This window comes from Amblyraja radiata, chromosome 25, assembly GCF_010909765.2.
Source record: "Amblyraja radiata isolate CabotCenter1 chromosome 25, sAmbRad1.1.pri, whole genome shotgun sequence".
Lineage (NCBI taxonomy): Eukaryota > Metazoa > Chordata > Chondrichthyes > Rajiformes > Rajidae > Amblyraja > Amblyraja radiata.
In genome coordinates, this window is record NC_045980.1 from 18,320,551 (window position 1) to 18,338,332 (window position 17,782).

A 17,782-nucleotide genomic window follows, 5' to 3' on the forward strand; every position below is an offset into this window, starting at 1 on the left:
TTTTTATTGTCAATTAGAACTTTACAATAAGTGACATGTGAATATTTACACAGATTTCCAGACTTCAAACATGCAACGCATTGTTTAGCAATGTCACAAAATTTTGAGATAAAAAAAATCAAGTCTGCAATTTATCCCATCAGATAAAGCATACAAAGAAGTTTAATTTGACACCTAATTCACTTTCATATCTCAAGTATTTAAAAAGTTATGTCCATTTTCATACTCGGAAATTAGCATCTTGTTCCCTATTGATTTTCTATGGACATAACAAAAAAGCTGTGATCGTGTACAGTCAAAAGCCCATAACCTTCTTAATAATTAAGAGAACTGAATGAAATTTTCAGTTATCGTAGATTGAACCATTCTGAAACAAATATAAAATAATCTTACTAGGATGACCTGAAATTAAAGCATATAATTAGTTAGTTACCCAAGTGTAGCTAATTTCAAACTTCAATTACTAGATCTAAACATCTATCAATTTCTTAATAAATGATTAACATTTTTAAATAGCCTAAGTGTCCAAATAATATTCATAAATAATTCACAATAAAACATGATTTTTAAATCTAATTTACATTAATTTATAGGCCAAATGGAAGGAATTTAGTGTTCAATTGCTGTAAATTAAAGTCCATTTTAAATCAGCTTTCTAGTGGGATCCTGTGAACGCGCTGGTTTAGAACGTTCACATTGCACTAGATTTGTGCCCTCAAATGCCCAGAAAAATACTGCGGGATATAATGGGCCCAAAATGAGCTTCTCGCAATATTAAACTTTGTATAAAGGGATCTTAAGAAGCCCTTTTTAATGTAAAAATAAGCAGCCTACCTTCTATTATTTGCTCTATGCGACCCTGACAGCTGCCGGTGGTCGCGAGTTTAGAGATTGAATTTTAAACTACTATAACTATTATACGAGGCCTTTAAAACTAATAATAGCTTTTGCGACGGGGTCTTCCAGCGATTTTTCGTTAATAATGAACTAGGCTGAACATCTTCGATTTGAACAGCCTAGAGAAAATCTCGTTTTAAACCCGCCCCCCTCTAAACGGCGCCAAAATCGCGTACACCCGCAGCGACAGATTTTCAGCGACGCTTCAGGTACGCTTTGCAACATACCTACATTGTTCTCAAAATGCAAAAATATGGCAACCAGTGATGGCTGACCCATGCAATATAATTACAACTTAAGTAAATCCAAATGTGTTAGCAGCATAGTCTTCCTGTGACGGAAAGCAGTTTATGAATATTGAAGGATTTAAGAGAATTTTGATGAACGTTAGGACATGAAATAGCAGTAAAACTGAGCCATATAACCTACTCAAACCTACTCTGTGATGGAATAAGACCATGAATGATCTAATCTTGGTCCAAAGTTTCACTTTCCTTCCTTTTCCCTTGACGATTCTTGGATCAAAAATATGTCGACTATGACCTTGAACATAATCAATGATTCTGCTTTCACTACATTCATTAGTAAAAAAACCCCAAAGATTTGCAATTCACTGAGAGAAAAATCCCTAATTTTAATCTCATACTGAAGCTATGTGTCCTAGTTCTACCTTTGAGGGGAAGCCTTCTTTAGTTTAGTTTAGTTTTAGTTTATAGATACAGCGCGGAAAAAGGTCCTTCGCATTGTCACCTAGCCCACAGCTAAGAATGGCCTGTTTCCTTTATCGCCGTTACTTTTTTGCATATCTTTCATTCATTTGTTCTGTAGCTCTCTATATCACCATCTGTATCACTCGTTTCCCTTTCACCTGACTCAGTCTGAAGAAGGGTCTTGACCTGAAACTTCACCTATTCCTTTTCTCCAGAGATGCTGTCTGACCCGCTGAGTTACTCCAGCTTTTTGTGTCTACCTGGGATGTTTGTTAGTCGGTTACTAAAACTGGAGAATTCAATGTTCATACCGTTGAGTTGTAAGCTACCATCAAGCTCTCTCTGAATTATATATGCTTCAAAAAAGCTCTCAATCCTCTACACTCCAATTACTAAAAATTTGCCATTCTAATTATTTGCTGTAACTGCATGCTAACTTACTGAACGTTGTGTAAATGGAAATCCAGCAACTTTGTGTTCAGCAGAGGGCTTTCTTTCATGGACAAGTTGATAATGGGCACGAAAAGCTCGGGGTATAAATGAATCTCAGAGATTTTATGACCGACACAGTCACTAATGAATTTAGACCAGATGTGGAATGAAAAGTGAAATCACATCTGGTTAACAGATTAAACGTAATGGTACACAGAATAGTACCAGCACTCAAAACTGCAGACTAGAGGAATTGGTTTCTGCAGCGTGAACTCATTTCTCTGATATATTTAGCCAGGCTGCGCTGGTGTTTGATGCAAAGACTGGATCCCATCATTACACTAGTCATCCAAACTTTACAAACAAACACAATCACACACAAAATTGATAAATATGAACAAAACAGTGGATTTATAAAGAAGGGTCCCGATCTGAAACGTCACCTATCCATATTCTCCAGAGATGCTGAGTTACTCCAGTACTTGGTGTACACTTTATCCTTTATCTGTGCACTGATTTGATTTGATTGATTTGATTCAACTTTATTGTCATTGTGCAGAGTACGTACTGAGACAAGAAAATGCTTTTTCCAATACAGCCATATGAATAAAAAAAATAAAAGCACAGAACACAATAGTCTATGACATAAACATCCCCACAGCGGTATCAACGTTTCCAACTGTGAGGGAAGGCACCAAAGTTCAGTCAACCTCCTCGTTGATATTCTTTGATGTTCACCTGTGGTCGGGGCCTCCCGAGCCCCCCGCAGTCGCCGCTACGGGTGGCCCGATGTTCAGGCCTTCTCGCCGGGATGATCGAACTCCGACGTCGGAACGGAAGAACATCCTCAGCGGCTTGGACCTCCGAATTGGCTACTTCCTCCCGGAGCCCGCGGCTCCCGAAGTCCACAGGCCGAGCTGGGCAGAGATTCAACGCTGGCGGCCCTCGGCAAAGGGTCCCAGGACTCCGCGATGTTGGTCAGCTCCGCCCGCGCTGGGAGCTCTGCAAACCACAGTTCTGCGATGTTGATGCAGCAGGCCCAACACTCCAGAGCTTCAAACGGCGATCCCAGGTGAGGCATCGCCCGCTCCCCGATGTATCCAACGCTGCGCCGCCATTGCTGAAGCTCTGGTCCGGTCCCCGGCAGGAAAGGCAGTGCCAATCCAGTTGGTGGGCCGCGAGGAGGGGGGCAAGGGCGCGACTCGGAGAATAGTCGCATCCTCGCCAAGAAGTGACTGAAAAATGGTTTCCCCCTTATCCTACCCCCCTCCCTCACATAAAATACTGGAAAAAATCCTCCAAAACAAACTAAATATAAAAAAAGATAGAAAAACAAACAGACTGTAGGCAGAGGCAGCCATCATGCAGCGCCCCCGGATGTTCAAGTCACTGAGGACGGCTTGATTGTATTCACGTGTAGTCTTTTCCCTGACTGGATAGCACGCAAACAAAAGCATACCACTGTACCTCAATACACGTCATAATAATAATAATATTAATAAACTAAGCTAGACTTTGAGTCTTATTTAGCAAAAATCTTAAGATTTCCAGCAGTAACCTAACATAGATTATCCCACCAGTGTTATATTGTTAAGATTATATACCTGAATATATCACATACTGGGCAAATAATAGGATAAAAGGACACAAAGTGCTGGAGTAACTCAGCGGGTCAGGCAGCGTCCCTTCTTCTTCTTTTTGCGTATGGCATGCACAGCCTAAAGTTGTAGGACAACTTGTTCTATTTGATCTTATTTGATTGTGCATGCCGGGTTGATTGCATTCGTCGAAACAGGGCGGACCACGTGAAGGTTGCAATCTCCCACCCCCAGCATCTCTGGAGAACATGGATGGGTTACATTTGGGGGCAAGAGCCTTCTTCAGACCTCATATAAGGACAATATAATAGGATAATATGGTTGGTTACAGATCTGTGAAGGTGGTTAAATGTTGCAGTTCTGGAATGAACAAGTGTAAATGCCGGAAATAAGAAGCAAAATCAGAAGATATTCAGCTGATCAAACAGCATCAGTGTGAAGAGAAACAGAATTAAGGATATTGTTAAACAGAATATCGTTAAGGAGCCTTTGTCACAAGAAAAGTCAAAAACCAAGTGTGCTTTAAATTACAGAGAAGGGTGGGTGAGATTAGGAGAACAAAGGGAATGTTTGTGATAGACTGCAGACCAAAGGTGTCAAGGCAACAATTATATTTACAAACAGTAGTTAGAGACAGAGAACAAAAGAACAAAGTGAAATAGAGAGTGGAAACACATTTGTGGAGAAACAAAAGAATGGGCAAATTAAATACTGGCATTATGGCAAGGGAGATGGTGTATAAAAGTTGGGAGATTTTGTAATTACTAAACTGCAGTCTGTGTGGAATATGCAACCCACATAATTGCCACATAAGTGGGTTTCCTCCAGATACTCCAGTTTCCTCTCACAAATGTGTTGGTTGGTAAGTTAATTGGCTCTCTGTAAATTACCACCTAGTGTGTAAGAAAGTGGGATAACACAGGCCAAGTGTAAATGGGTGGTCGATGATCGGTGTGGACTCGTTGGGCCGAAGGGGCTGTTTCTGTGCTGTATCTCTACACTAAACTAAACTATTTTGGTCAGTTTTGGTCTCCTCATTAAATGAAAAACTGCAAAAATTAGTATTAAGACTTGAATATTGTAACATGCCCAGACAAAAGATGGAATGGCGCTCCTTAAACCTCTGATAGACACAAAGTGCTGGAGTAACTCAGTGGGTCTGGCAGCGTCGCTGGAGAAAAAGGAAGGTTGGTGTTTTGTGTCAGGACCCTTCTTCAGACCCGAAACGTCACCCGTCCATTTTCTCCAGCGATGCTGCCAGACCCACTGAGTTGCTCCAACACTTTGTGTCTATCTTTGGTATAAACCAACACCTGCCGTTCTTTGTTTCTACAGTTCCTCAAACTCCTGTTGAGCATTGTTGGAAAAGTGAGGAGGTTGAAGCGACGTGAAGGTTAAAATGGGAACAGGACGGAGAATTACAAAGTGATAGGAATCTGGACGCTCAGAGTCCCTGGTGCAGACTTTCAGGTGCTCTGGAAATAAGGTTTTCTTTCAGCTGGCTGGTAGCAGAGGCTTGCGCATGGGCAATCTTCCAGACAAGGCCACCGCAGAAAAGCACAACTTGCCACATAAGTTATCTTGCTGCTGGATTGGGACAGAGCTCAGATGCTTACATTTGCTGCCCTGATCTCAAATAATGGGTTTATCGAGACGGCCTTTAGTTCTAACGGCCGAGTTACAATTATTAAAAAAGGGATAACCCTACCTCCACACCTGGCACCAAGATGGAGCTCCTTCTGTACCCTGTGCAAGCTCAGACTACAGGTGCTGTCTGTACAGAGTTTGTACGTTCTCCCTGTGATCGTGTGGGTTTTCTCCGGGGCGTCAGGTTTCTTCCCACACTCCAAAGACAAACAAGTTTTTAGGTTAATTGGCTTCTGTGAAATTGTAAATGGTCTCTAGTGTGTGTAGGATTGAACTTGTGCAAGGGGGTCACTGGTTGGTGTGGGCTCGGTGGGAAGCAGGGTTTGTTTCCCTGCTGTATCTCTAAATTAAAATAAACTCAAAGCCCCATCCCTGAACCGGATGCTAGGCCCTTACAACTGGAGCCCCACCCCTACTCCTGGCACTACGACCCCTACTCCTGGCACCCCGACCCCTGGGCCCCACCCCTGCACTTGGAGACCCGCCCCCAGCACAAAAGGCCACTCCCTCTGGTCCCTGGGCCCCGCCCCTGTCCCCGGAGACCCCGCACACTCGAAGCCCCTCCCGTTCCAAGCACCCCACACCCAGGCCCCTCCCCCACACACGAAGCCCCGCCCCCACACCCAGCCCCTCCCCACACATGAAGCCCCTCCCCCACACGTGAAGCCCCTCCCCTACACATGAAGTCTCTCCCCCACACCACAGCCCCTCCCCCCACACGAAGCCCCTCCCCCACACCACAGCCCCTCCCCACACACACACGAAGCCCCTCCCCCAGCCCGCGGGCGGTTTGAGTCCCAGGAGCAGCGGTGAGAGAGGCGGACACGGAGCGGTGTCTGCGGTTGCTCCATTATCTATCTTTACCGTCTCCATAATCTTGCTTGCATTCGGCCCAGGGTGCTGACGGACGGACGCGGAGCGGGAGCTGGCGGTGCAGCCCGTGTGTGTGTGAGGGAGCAGAGACAGTGACAGAGGCAGCGGGGCCGGGGCCTGGGGTCGACTGAAGTGCGGCCGTCGACAGCACCCCCCCACCCCTGGGAGAGCCGCATCCGACCTTGGGGAAGAGAGGTGAGGAGAGCCGGCACCCCGCCCCCTCGTCGCGCCCTCTACAGACAGGCGCTACCGCCCTTCTCTCTACCTCCGCCCCCGTGCCCTCTTGTTGCCCCCTGTGCCCTCTTGTTGCCCCCTGTGCCCTCTTGTTGCCCCCTGTGTCCTCTTGTTGCCCCCTTACGCTTTGCCATCCCCTTCCCTTGCCCCCCACAATTCTCCTTTTTGTCCTTTGTTGCCCCCCCCCCCCCACCTTCACCCTCAATGCTGCCATGCTGGCCCCACCTTCACCCCCAACCAATGCTACCTTGTTGCACAAACCCCCCCCCCCCCCCACACACACACACACACACCCCGTGTCGTCCTGCTGCCCACCATCCCATCTCTCCCTTGGTTGTCTGTCTGTTGACCCTCACTCCTCCTCTGAGATCGATGGGTCTCCAGCTTCTGAGGAATAGTAGGCTGTTGTCCAGAAAAGGGAGATCAGTAGAAATAATAATTGATTTTATTTTTTGACAACTGACTGCTCTTCAAAAGCTAATTTGTCTGCAGTGTCTTACGGTTGTGAATGGTGCTAAATTAATTGATTTTTTTTTTTGCCTGCGGTACAATAGTTAATTTAATAATTAATATTTGCTAGTCTAAGTAAAGTAAGACTATTTTTATCAATGTACTATTTCAGAAACTGCCATCTATGACAACTCTTGCCCCTTAAAGTGGTATTTCTTGCTTTGTCTCATAGTCTAGCCTCAAGTCCACTGCATCACCTACAGAATGCAATCAGGTTATTTTTGGTCACTTTCCAAATAGATTTGATTAGGATTATATTTTGTCTTGTTTTATCCAGCGAGAATACAGTGAGAAAATTTGCCTAAGAAGCAGCATTTGGAGTTGCAGCAGATTCATCTTTAGAACTTGCTTCTTTTCATTATAAGCCACTAATATTTGCTATGGTAATGGAGTGTAACTCATCAAATTAACATGAGGATGGGAATGAACTCTTAAATGTTTCTGTCAAATCACTTCTTCTGCAGATCATTACTTATTTGTTGGAGTTCTGGCAATACAGTAAACATAAACCAGAAGCAGAAATTGCATTATCACTGTACCATGTTTGCTGTGATGTTAAAAGTTGTGTCTGAGAAAGCCCATGTTTAATATAGGGACAAATCTTGCTGCATGTGGCTGGTTGATTTGTGAAATAACAAAAGATAAGTTTCCTTGATTTATAGTTTTGACCCTGAAATGTTTTTGTGTGTATCTGCACATCCTTTTTAATTGGGAAACTTTTGTTGAATCATGTGATGTTGAGTTTTATATTCTTGTTATTATTTCCCAGACTGGTACAATAAGAACAGAAGCGACGGCAGGAAAAATGGCACAAGATGGTATATATCATTACAGATTGCCAGCTGTCAGATTCATCCCCCTTATTAATATTATTCTGTTTGTGGATGGCATATCTACCATTGTACTCTGGATTTTAGGTAATGCAATTTTCCTCTTGTGTTGACAGCAGGAACTAATTGTTTTTGGGATGTTTTGTATTGCTGCATAATGCAGGCAATTAAAATGTTCGTATTAGTTTGTATTAATACAATTGTGACTTTTGATACCATGATAAACAATGTGTTATTAAGTACTGCATCAGTGTTCATACATCTGAGATGTAGGTGTTGTGAGCAAGGCTTCTTTTTATTAGGTGGTGGTGAACTACTTTGAGCCACTGCGAACACAAGGAACCACAGATGCTGGTTGACAAAGAAAAGCACAAAGTGCTGGAGTAATTCAGCAGGTCAGGCAGCATTAGGATGCTTGACTGCTGAGTTACTCCAGCACTTTGATTCTTTGAAGTTATTGGTACTGAAATTTATTATTGCATTCTCCTCATTGTTAGATGTCTGTACTGTGGCTATGAATATATAAGATTCCAAGGTGTGTGCTGTTGAGAAAATTGTGATTTTTCCAATGTGCTTGCCACCCTGTCCTTTCAGTAGGCAGAGATCACTGGTTTGTGAGATGGTGTCAAGAAAGTTTTGGAAAATATTGACAATGCACTTTATGGGTGCTACGATTTGTGGCCACAGTGTGTTACGGTTCATGCAATGAATGTTTCAGGAGGTCAATTGTGTGACAATCCACTGAGCTGCTTTGACCTTGATTAGGCGATGCCTCTTGGTTATTTTAGGAATTATTCTCATGTAAGTTGTGAATGTGAGTGTTATACTCTAACTTGTATGTTGCCAGTGTAGAGATTTGAGTCAATACCTAAGCTCCCTCTTACCATAGTTACTGTGTATATCTGGTCCAGTTAAGTTTCTAGTCAGTAGTGACCCCAGCGTGTTGATGGTAGCAGGTTCGCTGTTGTTAATCAGGTGAGGCTGGATCTGGATAAACACAAAATGTTGGAGTAGCTCAGTGGGTTTTAGGCAGCATCTCTGGAGAAAAGAAACCCTTCTTTAGACTGGATGTTTGGGGGTGGGGGTAGGGAAAAACCTGGGTGCACGGAAAGGCAGAACAAATTAGGGCTGGAAACAGACAACCTCAGGAAGGATGGAGCACCTAATGGCCCATTGTCGATTGACGAAGGTGTGATAACAAGAGGGATTTGGGGATATAAACAGTGGAACAGGTGGGAAGACTGGGGTGGGGAAAGGGAGGAGGAAGAGAGGAAATTTTCGCATGAGTTTCTTGAAATTGGGGAAATCAACGTTCATACTGTTGGGTTGTAAGCTGCTTAAGTGAAATATGAGGCGCTGTCCCTCCAATTTACATGTGCCCTCGCTCTGACAGTGGAGGAGGCCCAGGACAGAAAGGTCAGTATTGGCTGGATCTGAATTATGATGAAGGCTAGGCAGCATCTGTAGAGGAAATGGACAGGCAAAAATCAGCTGTCCATTCTCCCTAAAGATGCTGCCCGACCTGCTGAGTGCCTCCAGCAGTTTGTGTTTTGCTCAGCATTCCAACATCTGCCGTTTCTTGTGTCTACATTATATTGAAGCCTGTCGGCTTGTTTTGTATACACTACATCCAGATTTTCTTTTAATCAAATTGGCAAAAGACAGACGGGTGTGTATGAAAAAAACCTCAGATGATCAACCACCTTGCCCTTCCGGATGAAGATGATTACAAATGCCTCGGCTGTGTCTTAATCATAAGTTCGTAGGTTATAGGAGTAGAATTAGGCCATTTGGCCCATCAAGTCTTCTCCGCTATTCAATCATGGCTGATCTATCCCTCTCAACATCACTCTCCTGCCTTCTCTTAACCCCTGACATCCTACTAATCAAGAATCTGTCAATCTCCGCCTTAAAAATATCCACTGACTTGGCCTCCACAGCCTTTAGACATGTATTTTGGCTCTCATAGGTGACGATAAGGGGCCATTCATGGGATTATTCTTCCTGAGTTGCTTAATTATTAATCACTCTTCATGACTGGATGTGGCAGGACAAAAGAACTTTCGACCCTGTTGTTGTAATGTAACTAAATGTTTAATGTTCTTTAACTTAACTTTCAATCTTAATCAGTGCAGACTAACTAAATAAGCTTCCAAAGCAGATGCAGATTCCTCGGGTTAATGTATCATTCCCAGTTGTGATGAGGCTAACATGAAAACAGAAGACACAGCAGATCACCAGCATCTGTTGCGAGAGAAGCATGGTTAAGGTTTCAGTGCAATGACCTTTCACCAAAACTAGAAAACGTTAGACTTGAGTGGATAAAAATCCTAGGACACAAAGCAGAATCTCACAAAATTAGATATACTGATGGCTGTCGGATATTGCTTTATTGCATCCATATGGTCTCAATAATTAATTAGAATTTTTCTTAACTATTGAAGACATAAAATAATGGAGCTATACAACAAGGAAACAAGCCTTCATCCCAACACGTCTATACTAACTAAGTTGCCCAATGTGCTGACCCCATATGCCTGTGCCTGGCCAATATCCATCGAAACATTTCCTTTCTATCTTTACTATCTATAATTGTTGTAATTGTACCCACCTCTGCCACGACCTCTGGCAGCTCGTCGCACCCGCACCACTCGCTTTGTGAAAAATGTTGCCCCTCAGGTCCGTTTTTAAATCTTCCCCCTCTTGCATTAAATCAATGGCCTCTAGTTTTAGACTCCCTTGCTATGGGGGAAAAGACTGCCTATTCGCCTTATCTATGCCCCGCATTATTTTTTATAACTTTTTAAGCACATCCCTCTGTCTCCTACACTCCAAGAAAAAAAGCCCCATCCTATCCAGCCGCTCCTTATAACTGGAGCCTTCCAGACCTGATAATATCTTTGTAATTTTTTTTGTGCCCTTTCCTGTTCAATGAATCCTTCCAATAGCAGGCTGACCAGAACGGTACATGGTACCCCAAATGTGCCTTAGCAACATCGGGCATAACATCCCAACCCCTGACTTAGTGCCCTAACCGAAAAAGGCAAGCGTTTTGTGAAAGGGTATTCAATTTATGACTTTAAGTGCAACATCCTTCACAAAAATAATGATATTTATTTTAATTGGCAGTTCTGTGGCATAACCTTTCATTCATTTTCACAGACAGCTTTTAATTTTAACTTTTCAATTAATGTTTTTCAGGTGGCCGCTCTCACTATTTGGAAAATGATGTGATTAGGTGGTGCTTCTGGAAGTCAACTTTTGATCTTGCAGCATTTTGTACGATGAAAACGTGTATTCTTATTGTGATTTACTTGACGATGGAGTCGGTTGCACTGAAGCAGATTGATGATCTAAACAATCCCAATCTTAAAAGGAAAAGGGGCCTCCTGCACCTGATTAGCTTCACCATCTCAGGCCTCTGGGTTGCATATACGATGGCCAAAGGAATTACCGTTCTTGTAACGCAGAGCTACAAAGAGGTATACTACTACTTTTGAACAATGTTAATTCTGGTAAACTTGGATTGAGAGTTGCCAAGGTCTGCTTTATTAAGGCATTCAGTGCCATATATTTTAGACAATTGGAAACAAGAATGAGGTGAACCATCCTTGTTATGGAAGCACCAGGTTTTGGAAGTAAATACTCTGTGCCATATGCCTGAGTCTTACTTGCTGAGTTACTGATGTTACTGCATTTTTCGTATACTACTTCATATTTCCTTGCGACATAAAAGGAGGCCTTTTGGCCCTTTGTTTATGCTAGCTCTGAGAACCATTGCATCCCCGATTTATTTCCTAGTTACCTAGTTTCTCCTGCGTGCCTGTGAACTCCATCCTGATTCCCATACTACCCATCCACATGAGAGTAATTCAAAATAGACGACTAATCTATCAATCAACAGCTTTGGGATATGGGGCAGGGGGTGGGTGAGAAGGAGGGGTGAGTAACACCTTGGAGAACCGGGGGAGGGGGAGGGAGTGAGCATGCACGTGCGCGATTCAGAGATCCCACGTGTTCCAAGGGAGATTCATGACCAGTGGATTAGGGAAGATATGTTATGTTTCATTCCTCCTTAAAGTACCTACCTGTCATTAAAGCGAATGTGAGCTTTATTTTGTAAATGTTTAATTTTAATAGTTTTTAAATGCCTCAAGGTTGGAGTTATTTAGAACTATTAACTGTTTTACTGCAAAAATCAAAGCTCTTCCTCCAGTATTGCCTTCCGTCGCGTTCCAGGTATTGATGCCTAACTCCAGGGTTCATCAGTGAGAGGGGCAGAATTTGTCCATTTGGCCCAGCAAGTCTACTCTGCCATTCATTCATAGCTGATCTATCTTCCCTTCATATCTCCATTCTCCTGCCTTCTCCCCATAATCCCTGACACATGTACTAATTCAAGAATCTATCTATCTCTGCCTTAAAAATATCCATTGACTTGGCCTCCACAGTCTTCTGTGGCAAATAATTACACAGATTCACCACTCTCTGATTAAAGAAATTCATCCTCATCTCCTTCCTAATGTAATGTCCTTTAATTCTGAGGCTATGACCTCTAGTCCTAGACTCTCCCACTAATGGGAACATCCTCTCCACATCCACTCAATCCAGGCCTTTCACTATTCGGTAAGTTTCAATGAGGTCCCACTCATTCTTCTAAACTCCAGCAAGTTGAGGTCCAGTGCCGTCAAACGCTCACCCACTCATTCATTTGATAATTCTTGTAAACCTCTGGACTCTCTTCAATGCCGACACATCCTTCCTCCGATATGGGGCCCAAAATTGCGTTCAATAATCCAAATGCGGTCTGACCAGCGCCATGTAAAGCCTCAGCATTACATCCCTGTTTTTATATTCTAGTCCTCTTGAAATAAATGCTGGCATTGCGTTTGCCTTCCTTACTACCGATTCGACTTGCAAATTGACTTTTTGGGAATCCTGCACCAACACTTCCAGGTCCCTTTGCATCTCCGATTTCTGAATTCTTTCCCCATTTAGAAAATAGTGTACACTTTTATTCCTACTACCAGAATGTATAAATCCACAACTTGGTATGCTGTATTCTATCTACCATTTCTTTGCCTATTCTCCCACCTGTCCAAGTCCTTGTGCAGAGTCCCTCACGAGTCTCAACACGACTTGCCACTCCACCTCTTCATATCATCAGCTTGCAGTATGGAAACTAGCCCAACGGGCCTACCAAATCCATGCCAACCAGTGATCACCCTGAACATTAATGCTATCCTACACATTACAGACAATTTTACCAGAGAAAATCCATGTGGTCACAGGGAGAACATACAAACTCCGTATAGATAGTATCCATAGTCAGGATCAAACCCGGATCTCTGGCATTGTGAGGCAGCAGCTCTAACGCTATGCCATTATGCCGCCCCACACAAGTGTCTTTGCTTTGTGGAAATTCACAGTACGAACTGTTTTGTGGCAATGCAGCACCTCCCTCGTAACACAAAGGTCACCTGTGTTGGAATGAAAAGTATTGTTTGTTTGATGCATCAATTTGATCATTGTGCTCGACTGAATCGAGCACATATCCCATCGTTCTTCCTTTATCACACAAGAACTATCCTCAGCAAACATTTGTGTTAGCTGTTAATTTATCCTATAAACCCCTCAAGGAGTAAAATAAGTTGTACCCCCATACCCCATCCAAAATTGTGCAACAATTATTTTTTGCTTGTTTTATTGCCATGGATGATCTTGGAAATATTTACCATTTCCCTGCAAGGTAAGGAGCAAAACTCAAAGCAAAACGCGCAGTGCTTGAGGAACTCGGTGGGTCAAGCAGCATCTGTGTTGGAAATGGACAGACATTTTTGGGCTCAAAAAAAGACCTATTTGATTTGAAGAATGCTTTTAAATTATTTAAACCTGTATATATGTGCAATCATCTTCACGTTTCCTGACAAAAGAAGTTTCTCATATAGAAACAGTTTTAAATGTTGCTTAACATATTAGGTAATGACTAATATGGGGCTGACTTGGAACAGCATCCCCTTTCCCATCAGAACTGCCCCCTCCATCGACTCCTTTAAGTCAAGACTAAAAACCTATCTATACTCCCAAGCCTTTCCTGACGTCCACTGAGCGCGGGCTATATGTATGTATGTAGTTTGTTTGTTTATACTATTCTTATAACAAATGTAAAGCACTTTGGCCAACGAGAGTTGTTTTTTAAATGTGCTATATAAATAAATGTGACTTGACTTGACTTGACTAATTGTGGGGTTTGTGACGAATAATTAGCTGTCAGTAGAAACCATAGGAATTGGGCTGCTTGGTCTTTTGCTTCATACCATGTTCCTTCAGAAAGTAATCATGTCATTTGAGAGACCTGTGATTTCTTTTAGCATATGCTTTTGAAAAATAGATGCCGATCTTTATATTTCCAAATTAAAAATTGAATTATTTGAAGTCCAGATGAGCAGCATGTCATTCAGACATCTCTGACAGTCATAATAATCACTGGACAATATTGGATTCTTTTTCTGGAATGGCAGAGATTGTGGGGAGACCCGACGGAAGTATCTAAAATTATGAGAAGCATAGATAGGGTAGACATTCATAACCTGTCTCCCAGGAGGGGGAAAAAAAAACAAATACTGGAGGCCATAGATTTAAGGTGAGAGGAGCAAAGTTTAAAGGCGGTGTGTGGGCAAGTTTTTACATGAAGAGTGATGAGTACCTGGAAACTGCTGCCGGGGGTGGTGGTTGAGGCAAATACATAGAGGCATTTAAGAGATTTTTAGAAAGGGATATAGAGGGATATAGGTTATGTGCAGGCAGACGAGAGTTGGGTTTAGCATCATGTCTAGCACGGACATTGTGGATTAAAGGGCCTGTTCTTGTGCTGTCCTGTTCTATGTTCTAATATTGGTATCCCATATTAAATAAATCATGTTCTTGTGAATGAGATTTAAACACTTTTTAATGTCTGATTATGCAAACTGAATTATTTCAATTAAGACTTTCTTTCCTTTTGACAGATGCACCTAACGTTCAAGATTGTCTGTATATCTACCTTGGTCTTCAGCCTCATTGAGTTCCCCTTTTGTGTTTTAAGTAACAGGTAATGGACACTGAAATGGTTGAACAAATCTGTAAAGTGCACCTTTTTAATAAATGTTTCTCCTATTTTCTACTGCAGTTTAATTTTTGATCTGATTTTTTTTTCTGGCCTTTGTTCACGTTCTGGGCATATCTTCAGCGGTGATCAGATAAAACGGCAAAGAGTTGTGAATTTGTGGAATTCTCTGCATCAGAAGGCAGTGGAGGCCGATTCATTGGAAGCGTTCAAAAGAGAGTTGGATAGAGCTCTTAGGGCTAGCGGAATCGAGGGATATAGGGAGAAGGCAAGAACGGGGTACTGATTGTGGATGATCAGCCATGATCACATTGAATGGTCGAAGGGCTGAATGGCCTACTCCTGCACCTATCGTCTATGTAAAAGCAAGATTATCTCTGAAAATTGAAGTAAAAGTATTGGTTCATAGAAGACTGAGTAACTCAGCAGATCAAGCAGTATCTCTGGAGAATGTGAATTGGTGATGTTTCGAGTCAAGACCCTTCTTCAGACTGTCTCTACGTTAGTCCCACCTGCCGGTGTTTGACCCATATCCCTCCAAACCTTTCCTATCCATGTACCTGTCCAAATGTCTCAAATGTTATGACCGTACCTGCCTCAAATACCTCCTCTGGCAGCTTGTTCCGTATACCTTTTATGTGAAAAATATGTTCCTCCGGCTCCTATTAAATTTTCCCCCTCTTACCTTAAATCTATATCTGTGAAAACACCCAGGAATTATTTAAGTATGAAGTTGATCCTGTTATTAATACCTCGCTCCAGCTTACATTCTAGATTGGCATGCAATTCTGAATTGAAAGGGTGCTACATATTTATCCATTGCCAGATGTAGGAAATCTGTGGTGATTTCCAAGAAAAGCAAATATATTTATTGATGTCGTTGCCTCCAAACATCCCTCAATGACACCACTGGAAGTGTATTAACTGGGCACTTTTCCTGCGATTGAAACAACCGTTGTGCCAATTAAGTACAGTAAGGTGATTACACGTTAACATTAATTGTATGTATTAGAACAGATTCAAAACGTTTTGAACAACAAGGGGGATCTTGCAGAGGTATACAGAATCATGAGGAATAGAACGGGAAAACGCAGAGTCTTTTGGCCAGAGTAGGGGAATTGAGAACTAGAGAACATCAGTTTAACATGAGGGAGGAAAAATGTAATGAGAACATGAGGGGCAAAGTTTTTACACAAAGGATGGTGGGTGTATGGAACAAGCTTCTGGAAGAAGGTACACAAAAATGCTGGAGAAACTCAGCGGGTGCAGCAGCATCTATGTAGCGAAGGAAATAGGCGACGTTTCGGGCCGAAACCCTTCTTCAGACTGATGGGGGGGTGGGGGGGAGAAGGAAGGAAAAAGGGAGGAGGAGGAGCCCGAGGGCGGGGGGATGGGAGGAGACAGCTCAAGGGTTAAGGAAGGGGATGAGACAGCAAGGGCTAGCAAAATTGGGAGAATTCAATGTTCATGCCATCCGGACGCAAGCAACCCAGGCGGAATATGAGGTGCTGTTCCTCCAATTTCCGGTGTTGCTCACTCTGGCAATGGAGGAGACCCAGGACAGTGAGGTCGGATTGGAAATGGGAGGGGGAGTTGAAATGCTGAGCCACCGGGAGTTCGGGTAGGTTATTGCGGACTGAGCGGAGGTGTTCGGCGAAACGATCGCCCAACCTCCGCTTAGTCTCACCGATGTAAATCAGCTGACATCTAGAGCAGCGGATGCAGTAGATGAGGTTGGAGGAGATACAGGTGAACCTTTGTCGCACCTGGAACGACTGCTTGGGTCCTTGAATGGAGTAGAGGGGGGAGGTGAAGGGACAGGTGTTGCATTTCTTGCGGTTGCAACGGAGAGTGCCCGGGGAGGGGGTGGTGCGGGAGGGAAGGGAAGAATTGACAAGGGAGTTGCGGAGAGAGCGGTCTTTGCGGAAGGCAGACATGGGGGGGAGATGGGAAGATGTGGCGAGTGGTGGGGTCACGTTGAAGGTGGCGGAAATGGCGGAGGATTATTTGTTGTATTTGCCGGCTGGTGGGGTGAAAGGTGAGGACTAGGGGGACTCTGCCCTTGTTGCGAGTGCGGGGATGGGAAGAGAGAGCAGTGTTGCGGGGTATGGAAGAGACCCTGGTGCGAGCCTCATCTATGGTGGAGGAGGGGAATCCCCGTTCCCAGAAGAGCGAGGACATTTCCGATGCCCTGGTGTGGAACGTCTCATCCTGGGAACAGATGCGGCGTAGGCGGAGGAATTGGGAGTAGGGGATGGAGTCTTTACAGGGGGCAGGGTGGGAAGACATGTAGTCCAGATAGCCATGTGAGTCAGTGGGTTTGTAGTGTATGTCGGTCAGAAGTCTGTCCCCTGCGATGGAGATGGTGAGGTCAAGGAATGGTAGGGAAGTGTCGGAAATGGTCCAGGTGTATTGGAGTGCCGGATGGAAGTTGGTGGTGAAGTGGATGAAGTCAGTCAGTTGTGTGTGGGTGCAGGAGGTGGCCCCAAAGCAGTCGTCAATGTAACGGAGGTAGAGGTCGGGGATGGGGCCCTGGTACGTATTGAACAAGGATTGTTCAACGTACCCGACAAAGAGGCAGGCGTAGCTGGGGCCCATGCGTGTGCCCATAGCTACGCCTTGTGTTTGGAGGAAATGGGAGGAGTCAAACGTAAAGTTGTTGAGGGTGAGGACCAACTCCGCTAGGTGGAGGAGAGTGTCAGTGGCTGGGTATAGGTTGCTCCTCTGGTCGAGGAAGAACCGGAGGGCTTTGAGGCCATCCTGGTGGGGGATGGAGGTGTAGAGTGACTGGACGTCCATGGTGAAGATGAGGGGGTGAGGGCCTAGAGAGTGGAATGCGCGGAGGCGGCGGAGAGTGTCTGAGGTGTCTAGAACATAGGTGGGAAGGGATTTGACCAAGGGGGATAGTATGGAGTCAAGGTATGTGGAGATGAGTTCGGTGGGGCA

General features: G+C 43.9%; 1 protein-coding gene across 1 annotated transcript in view; it reads left to right on the forward strand.

The window, feature by feature from the left end:
• The first annotated feature begins 6,084 nt into the window (after window positions 1–6,084).
• LOC116987363 (ABC transporter B family member 1-like) overlaps window positions 6,085–17,782 on the forward strand; it is a 118,977-nt gene continuing 107,279 nt past the window's right edge. The window contains exons 1-4 of the mRNA XM_033043344.1: window positions 6,085–6,352; window positions 7,671–7,818; window positions 10,933–11,213; window positions 14,739–14,821. Coding sequence (XP_032899235.1) covers window positions 7,707–7,818; window positions 10,933–11,213; window positions 14,739–14,821 — 476 coding nt within the window. The 5' untranslated portion in view covers window positions 6,085–6,352; window positions 7,671–7,706. The remainder of the gene's footprint in view (window positions 6,353–7,670; window positions 7,819–10,932; window positions 11,214–14,738; window positions 14,822–17,782) is intronic.